This window comes from Sphaeramia orbicularis, chromosome 1, assembly GCF_902148855.1.
Source record: "Sphaeramia orbicularis chromosome 1, fSphaOr1.1, whole genome shotgun sequence".
NCBI classification, from domain to species: Eukaryota; Metazoa; Chordata; class Actinopteri; order Kurtiformes; family Apogonidae; genus Sphaeramia; species Sphaeramia orbicularis.
The window spans coordinates 52,698,474-52,720,092 of record NC_043957.1 but is presented as its reverse complement, the minus strand read 5'-3'; the positions used below and the strand labels follow the sequence as shown (position 1 = coordinate 52,720,092).

The following is a 21,619-nucleotide window of genomic DNA, read 5'->3' as shown; positions in this document are numbered from 1 at the left end:
TGTAATGATGATAAACACACTGTTGCCCATAAAGTTGGAATCATTTTGTCACATCAGACACATTCCTCTTTTGCCATAATTAATAAAGGCATTTTAAAATTAAAAGAGAGTGCCTTGGTTTATGTATTTTTGTACACTGACAGTCCCTTCACCAAAGAGCACCTCTTTTACAATTTTTCATTACTGTCCATGAAGCGTTCCTCTTTACCATTTTTTCAGCATTCCTCTATTTATTCGTATTTATTCACATCAGTAAACACTTTTGGTCAGTGCAATGATAACAGACTGAGTCCAGTTACACTTTAACTATTAAGAATAAATCACCTTGTCACAATTATTTCATGAGAAGACGTAAAAATATTGTATTACTCACCATTACTACAAACTGTCTTTATTGTAATTGTATCCTATCAAGGGTGTAGTGTCTTACGAGGAGCTGCATTGGTTGGCAGCATTATTGGTTCTTTCGTTTGGAAATTCACTTCTTTCATACCAAATAATTCAATATGCATTGCTCTCAGCCAGTGTTTTTCAACCTTGGGGTCAGGACCCCACGTGGGGTTGCCTGGAATTCAAATGGGGTCGCCTGAAATTTGTAGAAATTGATAAAAATAAAAACTTATTAATAAAAAATATATGGTGAGCTGAGAGAGACAATCCCAATCCATAACAGACATGACAAACGGTGAAGCTGAAACTGAAGCACTGTGGTTCTGTTTATCTTTCAAATGTTCATTGTGGTCGGTTTCAGATGCTGCAGCTCTCTCATAATTCATAGTTTGAGTTATTGTTTGTTCAGTATTAATTGTCAGCCTTGTAAATCCAAGCTGGACTGACTGTACATATCCTGACCAAGGAAAATCAAATTCTCACTTTGTGCAGTAATCTGCACCTGGCTTTTCTGCCTCCGTCTACAATAATATACATTATATAAACTAAATATTGCCTAAAATTAACATTTATTTGCAACATAGTATAGCAAACTATTACATGATCAAAACTAATTAATTTTAGCAAAAAAAAAAATCTCTCCATTTGAATGACTGGGGCGCCAGAAATTTGTGATGTTAAAATGGGGTCACGAGTCAAAAAAGGTTGGGAACCACTGATCTAAGCATTCTATATCCTTACATGACCTCAGACTTTCTGTAAATAAGTATAGTGTCAAAATCATAAGTAGTACCAGCCTTATTATTAGTTCTGTCTCCATTGAGTATGGACTTGACCTGATAGTTGTTTTTTTTTAATGTTTTGGTCACTGGGCAACAACCTGTTAGTTAACGCCTAAGTATCTTAAAGTGTAATACCACTAACAGCCACTAGATGCTGCCTCTAGAAAAATTGGCAACCAATTATCATCTCCCTAGAAATACTAAGACATTAACTTTTTCCCAGCAGTCATTCTGGTCCTTTTGTAAATTACTATAACATTAAGAACATTTTACAGCTACTAGGGCTACTGGGTTATAATTCTGAAGCTTCTGTTTCCTATATAAAACATGTTTTCCATGATAATTGTGGTTAAAAATTATGCTGTCAAATTATTTTGTTTGCATTGTGTTCAAATCAGTTAGCATCAGCTCAGATATCACCACTTCCCTGTCATCAGCTCCATCCTTTTGTCCCAATATGATCATTATTGACTCCACAAATAAAACTCAAGGACTCGACAGGCATCCAAAAACCAATAGGTGATGTCACGATGGTTATGTCTTCTTAAATATAGTCCATGGTTACAGTTTTTCCACAAACGCAGTCGGAGTTTCTGATCAAAGCATTCAACTCTTAATTCAAGGTATATTAAAGGACCTACTAAAAGAAACCAGTGTCCAGTTCATTTAACCTGGTTTAAAGTTTGATTTTGGAACTTTTCACTTTTTTTTCTCAATATCTTTTTTGAGTTTTTCATATAACACACAAAAAAATATAGAAAGAGAACAAATACAAATACAAAGCAGAAGGCTGGAGAGACATATGCAGGGCCACCTTAACCTAATGGTAGGCCCCGGGGCTGAGGGAGGTGTTGTAGGCCCCCCTGTCCCATCCTTCAAAATTACAAGCTCATTATAAAATATAATATCTTGGTAATCTACAACAGCGAGTAGATTGTAACCAAGATGGATGGAAGTTTGACTTCATGATAAAAATGATAAAAAAATATTATCAACAACCATCAACTGTCGAGAAAAACATTTATTTAACAGCAGCAACAGATCAAACTATAAATTCTGAGAACCCATGCGCCTGCACATAGGCGTAAACTCAACCGCGTGCACTTTAATAATTCTGACTCTCGATCATGCTTTTCTCATGCCACTTTTCTGTTGTGGGCACCGCTCTCATGTTTCTTCTTCCCTGACATTTTGTAATTGAACGTGACCTCTTGACACATGGCGGCAGGGCTGGGCTTACCACTTAGGATCAAGAAGTAGCTTCAGATGTGCGTACAGTACATATAAAAAGATTGACAGGAAAACTGACAAATTACAAATCGATGTTAGTTTATATGCTTATCGAGTCCATAAAACGATAGGTCCCTTAAGTCAGTAGGCCCCTGGGCTTCAGTCCCGGTTAGCCCGTGCATTAAGGTGGCCTTGCATGTATGGAAGGTTATGTCATATGTAACAAAAAATAAAATAGTTTCTGTTCCTTCGCACATATAACATGTCATTATGAACAGCCAAATATACAAAGACACAAACCAGTATAGATAAGCACATAAACAAACAAACAAACAGTGCTGTCTTAGACAAAAACAACCATAACAACAAAAACAACAGGGGATGAGGTCATATCATACAAAAAAAAAAAAAATATATATATATATATATATATATATAATACAAATGAGTGTAAGGGGAATCCTCCCAAAGACAGTATCCAGTTTTTTGGGGTTTTTTTTCATTTGAACTTTTCACTTTTACTTTCTAGTTTGAGCCATTGTTTTGATTAAATGATTAAAATTACATTACTTATTATATTTTAACCGTAACTATAAACTAATAATGAGTAACGACTACATCTAGCACTGTAGAGGTGATAGTTATATCTATTTTTAGTGCTGCATTTTATTACCATGCTAATTAAAGTTGCCATTTTTTTTACCATCTGTGTCATAGTGTAATGAACTGTTTGGTCTCCGCATGTGCAATAATGAGCACAAACACAAGACAGAAACAAGCACAACTTAACAGAGCAGCAGTATAGACTGTGAAACCTTCAACAAAAAGAAGAAGAAAAAAAAAACACTCTTTAATAAGCACAAACCTGTGAGGGGCAGGGTACACAGAACAGAACTATTTGTGGGGGTTTTATAGTTTTTCCACCATAATTCTCATGTTTACATTCTCCTCTAATGATTTTCTCAAGTGAATGTACTGCACAGTGAGATTAAGTAAGATCCCATTTGTATTTTTCATTCCATTTCATGTTGGTCTCAGTGACTTTTTGATGCATTTCCGATGTATTCCCAGAGGCTTCATGAGTGAGTCTTGTGCACACTTAAGCACACATCTGGAACTGGAGATATTTTTAAACACTTGAATCTGGTTTCTCTCTGAGTTGTTACTAATGATTTCAAGGCTACAATTAACTCTTTCTGTCCTTACGTTGGTTTTTACAGGCTGACAGAGCTTTCAAACACATGCACTCACACGTACATACATGCACTTTGAAGTTGTTCGCTGCCAGAATGAGTTACTATTCAAGCTATTGCACAGATGCATAGTATCAGGAGACATTTTTTCCCTGAAGAAACCCCTGTTTTTTATATCAGAAATGTCTGTAATGACGTGTTACGGAGTACTTTCTGCACACACTGAACTGATCATAGCTATACACCAACATATGTATACAATGATGAATGTAAGATGGGTGTTTTTTTTTTTTTTTTGTTTGTTTTATGTTTTTAGACAGGATAGGCAAAAGTGAGGATAATATATTTGTCACTCACACACTCCCGTATCACTGCATAAATTTTCAGTAATGCGCCAGATCTTTTTTCTCATTAGTGCTTTTGTAACAGCCCTGTTTCATCGCTGTACACACACAGACACACATTTTAACAAGAGCAGGATGATGTGTGGGTGGAATGAAATCAAAATGTCATTTCCAGTCCCAAGTTGACCGATGTCCCACTTTCTCAACATGTACCTCTGTTCACTTAAACTGTGTGTATATTGTTAAGTGTTGAGGAAAAAGAAACACATATGTTAAGGACACACATGCAGGATAGGTCATGTATTTTTCAGTTTAGATACCACTGTACGACTACAGTTTATGCAACCAGTGAGAAATGGAGACAAAAACCTGTTATGAATGATCTGTTCCAGAATGACAAAGCCTCCATAAATGCATAAGCACGGGCTCACTTAATGGGTTGAGAAAATGGAGTGATTGATATGTTTTGGCCTCCACTGTCACCAAACTGCAACCCAACTGAGCATGTGCCAGAGGTTTATTTGACACCACTCTCAACGTATATTATCAAAACATCAAATGAAGGAATATCTTTGATCAGAGTCATGTTCATCTGTCTAGTTTGTGTTGTGTAGCCTTTTTCTTCCTTACATCTCCTTACATTACATTTAAGATTCAATACATTATATTAAATTAACACATTCTTGTGTGTTAACATTAAGTTTATGATGGAGTCTGCTGCATTTTGCACTGGGACATCGGCTATATCCCTTTCTATGCTAATGACTACCTCTGTTTACATCCCCCTGTAGGAGCCATTCTTTAGGTTTGTTTATTTTGTGTCTAGTTAATTGTGTATTTCCAGTTTGAGTTAAGGGAGGGGAGATGGAAATCTATTTAGGGGCAGGTAACGAGGTCACTGGGAGGTGACAACAAGATTGTACAGTTTTAACCGCTTGCAGTTGGGGCCAGCGTCACTCTGTAATCAAGTCACCATGTAACTTTCATGAGACGTTGATGTGACCATATTAGAATGTTCAATAAAAATGAGTAGCTCAAAAAACGAGGTCTCCACCTCACCCAGCTGTGACAGGTCAGTCACAACACCCCCATAACAGATTCTAATAATGGATTAGATTTCTATAGCACTTTTCAAGACACCCAAAGTGTTATTACATATTATTACATATTACATTATTGATCTATTATTCATTCATTCACACATTGGTGGTAAACTACATACAGTATGGACCCACAGCTGCCTTGGGGCAGATTGACAGAAGCGTAGCTGCCAATTCACGCCAAATGGCCCCTCCAACCACCACCAAATATTCACACATCAGTGTGAGTGACACTGGAGGCAAGGTGGGTGAAGTGTCACAAGGACACAATGATGGGACACATGACTGGGACAGAGCGGGATTCTACCTTCTGAGCCATGGCTGATTTCTGCTCCTCTACAGCAGCAACTGTGTGCCAGACTACCTACCATTAGTATAGAGAAGCAAGTGGCTAGTGTCAACGGCACCCAATAGGCTACAACATAACCTTTTTATAAGCTCACAATCACATTGAATTTTTAAAAATTAATGCTCATCACGTCTGACCTCCTTTTGGGTTGTCATATAAAGGGGGCTTGAAGTTCTGTCCCCTCTGGTGTGTCCCATAGGAACAAACTAAGAAAAAAATATAATAATAAAAGACAAACCTTTCTTTGATCTTGTTTGAATTTTGTCACCATTTACAGATATGATGTTTGTCAATTTAAAACACAGTTTTACAAACCTCGAAAGCTGCATTTCATGGCAATGATAGCAAGGAAACACCTAGTTTTATCACATGTTATACATGTCACCAATGAGACTGATCTCATGAAATCGCATTGTATGTCACCCCAGCTCTTATGACATTTGGTGTGCTATACATATACATCTTCAAACTTTCGTGTTATTCAACACTGATCGCATGTCAATGTACGCCATGACCTCTGGTTCACATAACCCTAACCCTCAGTGCGTGGTATTTGACGTAGCGTGAACATACACACGGAAAGCTTAATCTGTACAGATAACACGCCAATTAAAAGGAGCGTGTATATTTACGTGAGTCATGATAGCACGTTGTCACCAACACCAAAACAGCCGCTGCCTTGGAATGTTTTACCTTAACCCTTTCATGCAGGAATTATGAGAACCTTAATCAACATTTATTTCCGGAGTGTTTTTATTCCTCTTTAGGCATGAAAAAAACAATGCGTCTGAAAATTTTCTTATCAACCTCCTTTCACAGAGTTCCAAAAATGTCAGCTTGACACCATGCGTTTAATTTTTGAAGCAAAGAAACATGGATTTACTGATATATTGTGTGAAAACAATGAAATAAAAACCTTTTTAATGCTGCTAATCTGCTGTTTTCTCACATTTTAACATACTCTAATACTAGTCATTACTCACTTCACGGAGATAATATGCAAAAAAAACCCTTTTTTGTTAAAAAAAGTTAATTGCAGTTTAGTAACAATAACAAGCAACTGATTTTTTTTTTTTTTTTTAGTTTATTTTGAATATGCAACAAGACAAAGTAATCTTACTTAGTCTTTAGAAATAAAACAGGTAGTAAGAGGTCATGGAAGAAAACAAAAAAACAAAACTTAACTAAACTAAACTATACATGACTTCATTTGCACATTCGAAAAGGAGTGGGAGGAAGTGTAATTTATTTAATCCCACCCCTTCAACACTCAAACATGTTAATGCAGATCAGGTTTATCTAGAACAGCAAAGTTACACTAATGGTATGAATTACAGCGGATGGGATGATGCATAAGTGTCCACTGTGTCGGCTGATATGGAACTAAAACAATAAAATCCATAAATATACAAGAGAAGAGCTTTGAATAACTGTCCACTGTAGTGACCAGTATGCATGAAAGGGTTCATCTTTGAGAGTGAGACGGAAAAAACTATTAAAAGAGGTGAAAATCACTATAAGTCTGGTCACGCTGAAGCTGGACAGATCATGGAGAGAGAATTTTACAATGATGATGATTTTAACTGATACTTTAACAGTTTTCCCATGTTTTTTTCTCTTACTGAAATAAAGTTATAGCCTTAAATATGGAGAATAAGGCATTAATAGTGTTTCATGGTGAAAAAGAGCCAATATGTTACTAATACGTATGCTAAAATGCAATTACTCAATAATTAATCGACAGCGTGTCAGTGGTTTCCAACCCTTTTCAGCTCAAGACCCAGAAGAGTCAAGATGAGGTCAGCTTTAATAAACTTCTTCATTACATTTCAGAAAATCAATTCACATATCATATTATCATGCATTTTAGTTTGACAATTGGTAACCCAGGAAATACAGCTTGGAAAATCTGTCTTAAGTGATACTTAACTGTTTCTTTCATAATTAATGGATAATCTATAATTTGATTTTTAACCCTAGATGAGGTAAATGTTCGATAAATGTTGATAAATGTCCATAAAGTAAAATTTTTAAAGATTTTTCACGTCTGTGTACATGAATGTAGACAGAATGAAGTGATGTGTTTCCTCGTTTATCTCCCTCTAACCATCTTCTCTCTTCGACATAATCCATCTCAGGCTGACAAAACCCAGTGCATTATTTGCCCCTTCATCAAGATTCATCAAAACCATCTGACAGGTGATCAATATGGTCTCCTAGGCAACCGCATAATAATGACTTCTGCTGCTGCGTCATTAGGGAAGCACTGCATTGTAGTGCTCTCAGTCGTCGTGGCAACCCTGACAGGGCAGGTGCTTAGGGAGACAAATCAACTGAGACCTGTGAGCAAATCCACTGTCACTCTGTGTCTGGCTGCTACTCACACTCCTACACAACTAGTTTGTTAAGTCTGGATGACTGCCAGCTCAGTCAGAAAACACAGATACACACACAGCAGAGCTTGACCACTGAAACAGGCCAAATAAAGATGAAAAATCATATACTGACACACAGCTCCAACATATTTTCCATACTAAATTGAAATGAACCCAAAAACGCTGAACATATCAAATTTGATGTGTGAGTTTTGAAGGCCTCTACATGATCAGTGCGATAGTTTTTGTCTTGAAAAACCTGATGTATACAATTAAATACATGCAATACACTGATAATCCACCAGGGGGAGGAATTTATTCAACAGAGGCCTTTCCAGTGACACTACAAGACTGTCATTAACCCTTTCATGCATGAATTATGAGAACCTTAATCAAGATTTTTTTTTTTACTGAGTGTTTTTATTCCTCTTTAGGCATGAAAAAAAAAACAATGTGATTGATTTTTTTTTTTTTTTTTTAATCAACCTGTTTTTCATGGAGTTACAAAAATGTCCACTCAGCTACACCATGAATTGTCTTCTTGAAGCAAAAAAAACATGTATTTAAAACCCAATATCATAAAGTGATATGAAAACAGTGAAATGAAACCATGTTTAATGCAGCTAATTTGATGTTTTCTCACATTTTAACATATTCTAATACTAGTTATTACTCACTTCATGGAGATAATATGCAGAAAAATAAATATTAACAACTGATTTCCACTCAAGAACCAATCAAGAACAGCAAAGTTACAATAATGGTATGAATTGCAGTTTATGAGATGATGTATAAGTGTCCACTGTGTTGGTTGATATGGAACTAAAATAACAAAACCCATGAATATACAAGAGTAAAGCTGTAGAGTAACTGTCCACTGTAGTGACCACTATGCATGAAAGGGTTAATGAGGAAGGAGGCAGAACTTTGGCAATATTGAAAAGGAATTACCAATTTGTTAGACAGGTTTGCATTATATTATGTGTTTGCTTGTTCAAAAATAATATATGAGCATTGAGACCTGGTCTCAAATATGATACAAATTTTGAAAATCATACATTGAAATTGATATTTGAAAAAAAAAATTTTGGGGGGGGTTGTTCAGAATAACCAATAAAGACTCCAGTTTTCAAACAACTGGAATCTTCTGTCAGGGATTTAATGGTTCAGGTTTTATAGGGTTAAAAGACATACATCCTTTTATACGCATAGTTATTATATTCTGCTGTCAGTTATGATGATGCCTTTCAATGCAAAACACATTAAAATAAGGTTTCATCCACAATAGAAAAGGTTTTAGTTTTTAAATTATAATGATAAGTATATATACTGTTGCCCAAGTTAAAATAAAAATATCTTTACTGTTTCTCATGAAATAATGGTGATAATGTAATTTATTATTGAAAGATAAAGTGTAACTGTGACACTACTGGACAGATATATTTCATCACCTGTCTCAAGCTTTGGAAACTGCATTAATACAATCTGCTGGATTAGCTATTTTTGGAATCTCTCTTAACCATAAATGATGCAAAAAAAGATTAAATGGACATTATTGCCTTCTCAACATTACTAGCTAGAAGACAAATACTCTTTGGATGGAAATTAACCACCCCAAAACTATCCTCATGGCTTAGTGACCTTATGCTTTTTGAAAACGTACAGAAAATGAAATAGAATTTGAGGGGTCAGCCATCAAAATTTGAAGTAGAATGAGGCCCCATGGTTAAATACTTAAAAAACTTAAAACACTAAACTACAAAAAAGCTTTTACATTCACACGTTATTTGCTTGTTGAACTATATACACTTGTGTATTCTCTAATAATATTAATAACACCACATGTTCACATTTATGTGTGTAGGATGTACTTGTGGATAAGTGAATTTGTCTACTGTTATTTTGTTATTATTTTATTTTCTTTCACTTATATTTTTACCTTTTTTGTTTTATGAGTATTTTGCTTTTTTTATTACTATTCATGTCATTGTCAATTATGGCGGTAATATCAAGACTCATGATGTGATAATAATACAGTTGTTGTTATCACTATTGCGCCATGGACAGAGAAAGTATGTCATGTACAGTGGCGGCTGCTCGTCTTTCAGACAGGGGAAGCTCATTGTCGGCTTACATCAAAAAAAAAAAAAAAAAGTCAAGTTATTTAAACATACATTCGGTCCTCCGTTCCTTTTTAAGAAAATGCTCAGTGACCTTATCGTACCAAGTAGGCGTCTTTTCCAGGGACTGGACCAGTGTCCTCTCTGCTTAGATTGCCTTGGCCCATTGTGTTGTGGGTGTAAGACTTCAGCCTTTTTAAACAAGAGATGCTCCTTTCACTGCGACCTAGCCGACAGTTTGATTGATTTAACTATCTACAAAACGATATTAAACTCGAACAAGAAATGATTAAATTATGTGACTGAAACAAGAAAACAGTGAAATTATGTTAAATTGAAACAAAAAAAGTACAATGAGTGCATTTTATTTACAGCGCAAGAAATGAACAAGTAATTTCGTAGTGGTTTCTCTCTCTCTTTCACAGCAGAATGCGCGGTGGTATTAAACTGAACTGTGTCAGTGAAGGAGCAGATCTGAAAACAGCTGTCAATCAAACAGGATTCAGCCTTTCAACTGATCCTCCAATCAGCACGTGGGATTCTGGCGTCCAGCCCGGCTGAGCTCCGCCCACAGCTCCATTCACCCCCAGAGACGGCCGGCGTCCGGGGGCGGGACAACATCGTGGCATTTATCCAATTACCGTCCAGTTTTGAGGCAATGAAACAAACTGTTCCACTCAGTCCCATTGAAGCCCAGAGACGCCCGGCGTCTACGGACAAATGCACTGAGCAGAGATGTATGAGAAAACACAGACACGGGAATGGAGGAGAAGTGAACAACATCGCATCCGTTGATTTGTGATAAAGCTGATTTGAACAAACTCATCTTTAAGATGAACGTGTTCTAACACATTTGTAGTCAATAAAATGTCAACACAACAGTACATATTTAACCATTTAATTTTCGTAATTTTAGGGGAAGCCGGGCCTCCCTTGCAGTCTGTGAGAAATCGCCACTGGTCATGTAGGACCAGGGGCGGGAGGATGAGGAGTTGGGAAGAATGGCCCATGTTTAATGTTTCTGAAACTGAATGTTTAAATGTTTAATATAACTTAAATCTGCATCAAAAAAGTATAAATATGTAAAAAAAAAAAAAAAAAAAGTGTAACTGGGATACAATATGTAACCATTGCACCATAAATAGGATTAAAATAAAAGAAGAATGTATATGAAAACAACACTGTTACAACTTTATGGGCACCAGAGTCTTATAAAAAGATTTCAACCAACATACATCATGTATGTGTATAACACGTATGTGAGCACACTGTTAACTGACTAGCCATGGACTTCAGAGTTCTGTATGCGACACGTATCAGTAAACAAAGGGTCTGGAATCCAAACTTTTCTGTTTCTGGTCTTTACTTAAAACTTAAATTGATACAAACAAAAGATGAATTCCTACATTTAGCTACATAATGGTCAAAAGACTGTGATGGGCTGGGCTCCAGGCTTCCGGTTCCACTTCTCTTTCTTTACTTTTTTATAATCTTAGCAGCCAACAGGACTGCATCACATGATGAAGTCAAGACCAATGCTGTTATTACTCAACATTCATATAATATGCAAAAATTATTAATAAGAAATCAATTATAAATATAAATAAGAATTTTTAACTGAAGCACAAAAAATGGCTCTAACAGAATATGTAGAAGTACAAAATCTTTAGGGAGGTATTATGTTTCACACATTTTGATAACTGCTATTTAAAAAAGGGAACAAACTACAGGAGACAAAAATTCAATGTTTCCATGACACAGCAGGAAACAGACTGAAGGCTTTTCTGATAAAAAGCAGAAAAATGTAGAAAAAATAAGAAGTCAAGCACAGTGAAGGCAGGGAATGGAGGAGGAGGAGGCATGTGGGTGTCTGATGTTTAATAAATGACCTCTGGCTGATGCTTTAGCCTTTCCCTCATCCTTTTTCTGTTTCTGCCTCTCCCTTATTCCCGTCACCCTTTGCCCGTTTTCTCAATCATCATTCCTAGCATAAATACCTCCTCTTTCCAGCTGCTCCTCCTTCCTTTCAGCTGTTTTTGCTATCTGTACAGACGAGTAAAAAATACCTCCTTTGTATTCTTTGTTCCATGGTTATGCCTTTTATTGGGGACATTGTGCATTAAACATGCCATATGTCATCTGATATGACCCTTTTTAGCAGTGTGCAGGGCTGTTCTACATCTGAACAGGACATCAGTGTGTGTGTGTTATGTGCAGATTACATGCTTCTTCTGTCAAATGATAAAACAGGCGATGCTTTACACCCCTTTGTTTTAGTTTTGTCCTCTTATTATGACAATGCTGTAATTTACTAACCACAATGACTGTGTGATGTTAAAGTTTAAGCTTCCTGTATTCAGAATACCAGTGTCTCTTGATCTCTCCCCTGTTTTTCATTTTAATGCTGTGTTATATTTGCACAGAACAACAGAAGTGGATTATGCTCATCTGTTTTTTTTCCCCTTATTTTTAAAGAAAAGCTGGTGCGGTGCATGTATCTTATGTAACTGGCTTTGAGTCAGCATGAACTGATGTGACACGCTCATAAAGAGAAATTCAGAAAAGGTTGAACACTTTGTCAAACTGTCCACAAAGATGGATGTTACAATATCAGTTTTTGGCTTCATCTAAAACACCTTGATGTTCAATGCAGGCAACATTCTGGATAAATATGTTTTTACTACCAAAAATGTCGAATGTCTGACGTTTTCAACTGTTATTATTATTCAGAACATTTCATTTTTGGTGAATAGTTTTCTACAGAATATCCTCCTGAGACCAGTGCATTTTTGTCGTCTGTACGGGACGAGAGTTTCACAGCTTTATGTAAAATAGATCCATCCAGATTAACTTTTTAAACCTTCACAGTAAAGATTGGATTGCCTTTAGTTTCTAAATGTCCGAACATTGACAGATTCCAAACCATTTAATAAATGGTATCACAAATGACTACAGGGTGGGGAAGCAAAATTTACAATATTTTGAGGCAGGGATTGAAAGACAGTGTATGACCAATTAGTTTATTGAAAGTCATGAGAATTTATTTGCCACAAGAAAATTTATATAATAGAAAATGTTTTTATTCTATGTGTCCTCCTTCTTTCTCAATAACTGCCTTCACACGCTTCCTGAAACTTGCGCAAGTGTTCCTCAAATATTCGGGTGACAACTTCTCCCATTCTTCTTTAATAGTATCTTCCAGACTTTCTGGTAATAGTTTTGCTCATAGTCATTCTCTTCTTTCCATTATAAACAGTCTTTATGGACACTCCAACTATTTTTGAAATCTCCTTTGGTGTGACGAGTGCATTCAGCAAATCACACACTGTTTGACGTTTGCTTTCCTGATTACTCATATGGGCAAAAGTTTCTGAAAAGGTATGGATAATAGTGTTAGGTACGATTATGACATCAATATATGTTTGGTTTCAAAACAACTGACGTAGTGCCTGCTGAGAAAAAACAACTAAATGTTCATTGTAAATTTTGCTTCCCCACCCTGTATATTCATAATATCAAATGCTGCTGATCGTAACACCTGCAGTCAGTACATTCTTGTTGTACATAACATTTATAAATCTGTACGCACCGATAATCTGAATGTCTGTACATATAACATTGTGTGCACTCTCTCCGTCCTGGAAAAGGGATCTGTCTGTGGCTTTTCCTGAAGTTTCGACTGTTTTTCTCCTGGTAAAGGTTTTTTTTTCCTCACTTCAAATGAGGATTTAAAGACAGAGGTTGTTGTGTTTCATACAGAATATAAAGTATTTGGCGGCAAATCTCTGAATTGTGACGTTGGATGATATGAATAAAACTGAACTGAATCAAGTTAAATATCACATATGGGTCAAGTCACGCGGTTATGTAGGGAGCGCCCGACTACATTTTATACTCTAATTCAAAAGGTATTTAAGCTAGAGACATGAATAATACAACATTTTAAAGGTATTAACTAGTCCTTGAAGCTCATAAAAAGAAACAAAAGCTATAGTGCCATCTTTTGCCATAAAATTTTGAAAAACTGCATGGTTATGTAGGGAACAAAAATTAACATCTAAATTTTCCTTTTTTTCTAAACGTTTTAAAAGTGCGGTTGCAAGTGTCTCCTAACAATGAAAATTTGCTGAGATGTTCTTTAAGGTGTCTAGTTTGATAAACTATGGATGCATTTTTTATTTTTTAAATACAACTATGACTTTTGGCAAGAGTTTTAAAGAATGGAATGGTTATGTAGGGAATTAGGAATTGTGGTTATGTAGGGAAAGAAAAGACAGGTAACAAATTTATACTGAATGATGTATATATACATCATTCAGGCTTCCATGTGGAAATGGTTCTGTTTTCAGAGGAATGACACTCACCAGAGAACAGCCTTGTGCATTTTATTCTGTAGAAACACTGAAAACAAATGTAGCACCTTAACATATTTATTGCACCATCTTAATCAGCACCATCCATTGCTGTTTGCTAGTAGTGTTAGATTTACAATATGCTGTGTTTTTGGTGTTTTGATCATATTAGATTATATATATATACACACACACACACACATGCATATATGGTATCCCAAAAAAATGTATTTCAGTGTCATGTAATTCCGCGACTGTTGCAGGTCTCATAGTGTAGACTTAGTCTCTTAGGTATCCCCATATAAAAAGTCTAGTGGTGTGAGGTCTGGTGAACTTGCCAAACAGGTGGATTGGATGGAGGGGTTTCGTTGAACACCCTCTGCGTTCACCAGACCTCACACCATTAGATTTTTTTAATAGGGATACCTAAAAGACAAAGTCTATGCCAGGGGTGTCAAACTCATTTTAGTTCAGGGGCCACATTCAGCGAAATTTGACCTGAAATGGGCTGAACCAGTAAAATAATAACATAATAATATATAAATAAGGTCAACTCCAAATTTGTATCTGTTTTAAAGTGAAAAAAGTACATTTACAAACTATCCTTTCAAAAGATGTGAATAACATGAACAAACTGAAAAAAATAATTGTAATTTTAACAATATTATGTCTCAGTTTATCATTTACACATGTACATTATAACTTACAGATCACAGTGGATCTACAAAGACACAAAATATTCAGTAACAGGCAGAATATTGTTAAAATTGTACTTATTTCTCTTAAGACATTTCAGGTTCATATTTTTTGTGAAATTATGCTTTGTTTTAGTGTAGATACATGAAAATATTTACATTTACAAAGAGAAAAATTTGGAGTTGTCATTATTTATATGTTATTATGATAGTATTTTACTGGTCTGACCCACTGGAGATTGAATTGGTCTGAATGTGGAACCTGAACTAAAAGGATTGTTAATATCTTAGTGTAATTTTTGCATTTCACAAATTCATCCCAAGGCCGGACTGGACCCTTTGGCAGGCCGGATTTGGCCCCCAGGCCGCATGTTTGACGCCTGTGGTCTATGCTATGAGACCTGCAACAGTTGCTGAATTGAGAGCATCCACTGAACATGAATGCACGCAAATACCAAGGGAATTGTTTCGTGATGTGTGTGATTCCATTGTTTGGCGTTGTTAGCAGTGTCCGAACCAGAATGGCCATCAGTCTGAGAACAGGCGGTGACAAAACAAAAAAATGATGTTTGTAAATTCTATTACATTTTGAAAATTAAATGAATTTTAATAAACACCTACTTTACAATTATTTAAAGTGTGTATACATTTTTTTTTTGAGACACCCTGAGTAGATATGAGTTGGGTTTTTTCCCTCATCACCCACACCTAGCCCTCATCGTCGTGAGCACTACTTTGAATGAGACACTACTTTGTTATGACATTTTTTCACTTCTACACAAAGCCTAATCTCTTACACAATAGGGCAGGGGTATCAAACTCATTTTAGTTCAGGGGCCACATTCAGTTAATTTGATCTGAAGTGGACCGAGCCCATAAAATAATAACAAAATAATATATAAATAATGTCAACTCCAAACTTTCTTCTATGTTTTAGAGCGAAAAAAGTTAATTTACATTATGAAAATGTTTACATCTACAAACTATGCTTTCAAACATTGTGAATAACATGAACAAACTGAATAAATAAGTGTAATTTTAACAATATTATGCCTCAGTTTATCATTTACACATGTACGTTATAACTTACAGATCACAGTGGATCTACAAATACACAAAACATTTAGTAACAGACAGAATATTGTTAAAATTGCACTTACTTCTCTTAAAATATTTCAGGTTGTTCACATTTTTGGCGAAATTATGTTTTGTTTTTAGTGTAAATACATGAAAATATTTACATTTACAAAGGGAAAAATTTGGAGTTATGAGTATTTATAGGTTATTGGGTAGGATTTTACTGATCTGACCCATTAGAGATTGAATTGGTCTGAATGTGGAACCTGAACTAAAAGGATTGTTAATATTTTAGTGTAATTTTTGCATTTCACAAATTCATCCCAAGGGCCGGACTGGACCCTTTGGCCGCATGTTTGACACCTGTGCAATAGGGTTTCACTTCATAGCATCTTGGTCAATAGTTACAGATACAAGTCCACTTCCCTGGAAACAGAGACTCTACTTTTTCACTCCCATACACTCAAATACGACCCAGCTGTGAGAAGTAAACATCCCCCCAGATATAGAACATGTCAGCCGTGTTCCATACTGCATCCTGCTGTGTATTAATAGGTAACCAGTGTGTTTACACTCTTGGCTATAGTCACTTCCGGTGCCGCAGTGTATGACAGATGGCTGCTTACTGACAGATGCATGAGCTCAGGACGGTCGTCTCTGGAGCCCAGTCAGCCAGCCAACCATGAGCTGCCAGTCAGCTCAGACCGCTAAGCCGATCTATTGCCCCGGCAACCATTATTTTCGCTCCACCTCAGAGATTTAACAAATTGCTGGGTCACACAAAATAATGTTAGGGCACCTTAATTGGAGTTTAAAATATCTGTTCTTCTACAGATTTCCCCCTGTTCCTCATACATTGTTTTTTGCTTCAGTAAAGCTCTTCTCCATGTTTCTACTTTCTGCCTTGTCTGTGTTTCACCCCCCCCCTGCTCACTGTGGATGTTTTGCTCAGTAGAGGTAGGAGTGAAGACAAGTTGGGAGGGGGTTGAGGTGCTGCCCCTGTTGGTGGAGGCTCAGCTGTGTGTAGCAGCGGCTTGGAAACTCATCTGGTAGTAATAAGGACTCCACATCGCTACTGTGACTCATGCCTGCGCACGCCCACCAGACTATTACAGACTTATTTAGTACGCACATACGGTCATTAGACTTTGTGACCATGTGAGCAGCAAAACACACAAAAACCTAAGACCACACAAATACACCCTTTACATAGAAACACTACATCAGTCATATACTGTAGTAGAAAACCCACAAAATTCACTGTGAACATATTCTGTTTATACAGCCACAGTGCCTCTTTTAATTTTCACATAAAAAATGACCAGCTTTCTGCAAAATGTCCACTCTTTGGACAGGAATCACTCATCTTGTTCCCAGAATTCACTGAGTTCATCTGAAAGGTTACATATACCTCAGACTAATCCATTAATGCAGCTTTTTACTGAAGTTTCAGTGTGACGCTTCTGTCACTAATAGCAGTAGCCCATATAGAATATCTGTCTTGACACATACACACAGTTGTGGGCAGAGCACCAAATTTCCAGCAGAGCCTTTTGTTTCAGTTCATCAAAAATGCATAGAAAGGCGTCGATTTTGGGCTGATGCAGTGCATACCTCCCCATAAATATTTATTACAACATGCATTGGGCAATATGCTTGAAAGCCCATTATAGTCCACAGATTTTTTTCTCAGTTTATGGTGGAAAGATCTTCACTTATGTATATGGGTGCTTCCATGAAACTGGCACCTAATAGCAGGACAGAGGGGCTAAAAATTCAAACCAGATGTAGACTTATGTTATGAAGCAAGTTTGGAAGAACTTTGGGTCTATCTTAAAAAATAAATATTTACTGTTATAAAACGAACTACTTTTCAGATAAAACACATTTTTGACGTGTACATACAAAAATCCGCATGTAACACTGTAAATAGGACACGAAAATTACACACTACTATTTTTTCAAATATCTTTTTATTCTCCCACTTTTTGGGAATGGAAGTAAATATGCAAGGCAGAGTGTTTCACGAAAAGGGCCGCTGTTACAAAATCACTCCCGATTTATTTGTATTTAAATGGGCAGGTTCTGCATGTAACATGAGTGGACACAATTGGTTATATGCGAAACCTGGAATGAGACTGAGATTCATGAAAAACCTGCAGGTCTGAATTAGAAAAATGACTTGGATCATCAAATTTATCATGGTGTCTTTATTTATAGCAACATATAAGACCATTTCAAGCCATGTTTTCACTTAGGTAGCTTTTTACATCCCTATTTTGGTCCTATTTTTGGCCCCAATATTTTATTAAAAATTCATTAATTTTGGGATGGCTCAGAGCAAGAGTATAATTTTTTTTTTTTTTGCATTCATCTGAGGTCATCATTAGATACATCCTGAGGGTAAATGTGTCTAAATTTCTCTTGTATTGTTGGGTCTAAAAAGCTGGAAAAGTGCCAGATACTAAAATGAACTCAGTTTCATGGAAAGACACACATGTTAACACAAAATTCATCCACCATGTGCTGAGGCAGAAATAGCTCAAATGAGTTCAAATGACACTTTACAGTCAGAAGAACCTCACACAAAGAACTGAATGTCACCCCAATGTTTCAGTGAAATCTTAGTCAGGGATAAAACATGAAGATCTTGGTTTTGGAAATTTAGTGTATGTTAGATAAGAGTAAAGCTACGATCTGCTTCATTACTGGAGTTAAAGCCACGCCATCTTCATGATGCATGTAGGTGAAAGACTGCACAAAAAGACTTGTCTAATTTTTTCCTCCTTATGTATTTATACACATAATCACACAATAATGTTTGGAGATCAGGAAGACTGCTCGTGGTCTAAACATAGTCACGTCAATCTAGAAACTGAAAGGGAAAAAAACAACATCCCGGTGTGAAATAGCTGCAAGTGAATAGTCCTGCAGCCAATGATGACTGTGGTTGAACACTTTTTCTTGTTTTGTCCTAAAATGTAAAATAATAATAATAATAATGATAAAACATTAGAAATACTTATAAGTGTTTCCCTGAAGTCAGCTGTAATGTCTTTGAATCAAATAATCTGACATTTTTCTTAAAAAGTTCCTCTGTCCAAAAAAAAAAAACAAAAAAAAAACAACATCAAAGTAGTTGGTTGTTATTTTAATTAATGACAGCTAATCAATGTCATTCAGTTGTTATGAACAGGTACTTTCCTCTAATTAAGATTCAGCCTGAAACACGAAGGACTAAATTATTAATAGATTCATTTTCCCTAAGTCTGAATGTTTCAGATGCTGGAACCAAATTATTAAAATCTTACATTTTGAGATACGCTTTACATTTAATGTCCTTGAAATCCATTAGATGAATAACTGTTCATAAATAAATGAAAGTGTCAGGGGGGTGACATGGACACAGACTTAATGAGGAGATTTTTCCTGATCAGGTTACAAAATATGAGCTTCATCTAAAAACATCAAAGGTGGTCGCACATATTTTTGCAGTTCTTCTTGTGGCTGATGGTGTGCAAACCAAGCAGTATTTCATTTCCTGACACCAGGCCAGTCTTTACAGCAGGAACGGTGGTAATAATCTAGTATTGTATTACCATAATACAACCCAGGCCCACAATGGAAATGAAAACAGCCTCTCAGGGTTTACTGCTCACTTCATACTCAATCAAAGGCTTCCTCCTGTAGCTCCTAAATGTGAAATGCTTGCTCTGGAGCCAACACTACAGCTACATCTGCTTTTCATTTAGAAATGATGTGAATTCAAAACGCGGCCAAATGAGCCATGCAGACTTTGAGATGTTCCCTCAGAGTCACGATTCAGCATAAGCAAGAGGAGATTCTTATCAACCAGCAAAATGGCGGCTTTGCGTGGTACAATCTGTCATCTAGATTCCTCTGAAGTGATGCAGTAAGGCCCTGCGCTCACCGCTTTACGCACAGCACCACGCACCTGCGCTCCTGTTCCACGGATTCTGTGTCACTTGAAACAACAGTGTCGTGTCATTTGCGGACACCTAGGACCAAATGAGAGCATCACCGGGCTGCGACGCACGGGATGTGTTTGTGTTATCACAGCGTGAGGCGAAAGGAAGAGGGGGATAAAAAGAAGGGGACGGGGCGCACATTCACCGCATTATGAGGCGCAGACGTGTATGCGTAAAACTGACCAGGTTCGTGCGTCCCGGGGTTGTCGGACATCTCCAGCACCAGCAGTTCGCGGCCTTCGAAGCTCTCCCCGATGGTGTAGATGCGGGTGATGGTCGGACACTGCAGCCACACCGACACCAGCGCCTTCCGCAGCTCCTCATAGCGGTGGTACTCGAAGGAGATCTCACCGTCGGAACCGGCTGCGCTCACCAGAACCACCGCCGCGGCCCCGAGGAAAAGTACCGAAAGGAACTGCTTCATTTCGCCGTGTCCTGTTTTTCCCGTCGTGTTCCCTGTAAGCCCTCTCTGCGGCTTGGTCCCAAGCCTTATCTGTGTGCCGCAGCTTCGCTTTAGGCTATAAATATCCGCCCCTCTGTGTGAGGCTTTCTCTCTCCCTCTATCCTAGTCAGATGCGCTCCCGTACCTGAGCGCAGCCTCCGTGCGTCTCCACAGCGTCAAGTCCGACACGACACGCGCACATCCGGGGACAGTTTTCAGAATAAACACCAAAGTGACTGTGAGGCAACTTGACATAGCCTCCTGAGACCCAGCAATGCGCTTTTGTCCTCTGAGGGGGACAAGAGTTTCACAGCTTTATTGAAAAAAAAAAAAAAGGCTGTCCACTGCAAAGGACAGTCCATAAATTTAAAAAAAAAAAATGCATCTGTAAAAATCGTTGAATGAATGAATGAAAATGAATGAAATCTTTATTTTGAACATTTAGACAGTGAAATCAAAACAAAAATCAACCAACAAAATATAAGTACTGGTACATAAATGACAGATAAGCACACAAACAACTAACTAACTAACTAACTAAATAAATAAAAGTAATAGTAAATAATAATAATAATAATAATAATAATAAAAAAAAAAGAAATGAAATTATACATGCTCGAAAAGGAGTAGGAAGAAGTAACCTCTTATGTACTCCTACCCCCAATTTCTATTCCTTATGATCACTATATAGCAATTATTATTTTGTATGAATATCAATATGATAATAATAATAATAATAATAATAATAATAATAATAAAACAAATGAAATGAAATTATACATGCTCGAAAAGGAGTAGGAGGAAGTAAAAACTTTTGTACTCCTACCCCCAATTTCTATTCCCTATGATCACTATATAGCAATTATTATTTTGTATGAATATCAATATAATAATAATAATAATAATAATATAACAATATCACACATCTTTTTTCCTATATACACTAACATAATACCCATTTACAACTTATCCTATTAATACCAGATATTAATAAAAACTAAAAAACAAAACAAAAAAACAAACAAACACATATACATATATAATATAAATACATATAATATTCTATATTGTCCTATATTGTTGCATTGTGCTGTTTCCAATAAAGTCAATTATTTAATGTAAAAAAGCCAAAACTTGTACTTTCCTGGGCCTCAGGAGGACAGGGAGAAGAACCACAGTAA

At 36.6% G+C, this 21,619-nt stretch overlaps 1 protein-coding gene across 1 annotated transcript in view; it reads right to left on the bottom strand.

Moving 5' to 3' along the window:
- The window catches only part of cpe (carboxypeptidase E), a 31,597-nt gene extending 11,023 nt beyond the window's left edge, over window positions 1-20,574 (bottom strand). Inside the window, exon 1 of the mRNA XM_030141388.1 lies at window positions 20,180-20,574. Within this exon, the coding sequence (XP_029997248.1) occupies window positions 20,180-20,420 (241 nt within the window). The 5' untranslated portion in view covers window positions 20,421-20,574. The remainder of the gene's footprint in view (window positions 1-20,179) is intronic.
- Window positions 20,575-21,619: the final 1,045 nt, after the last annotated feature.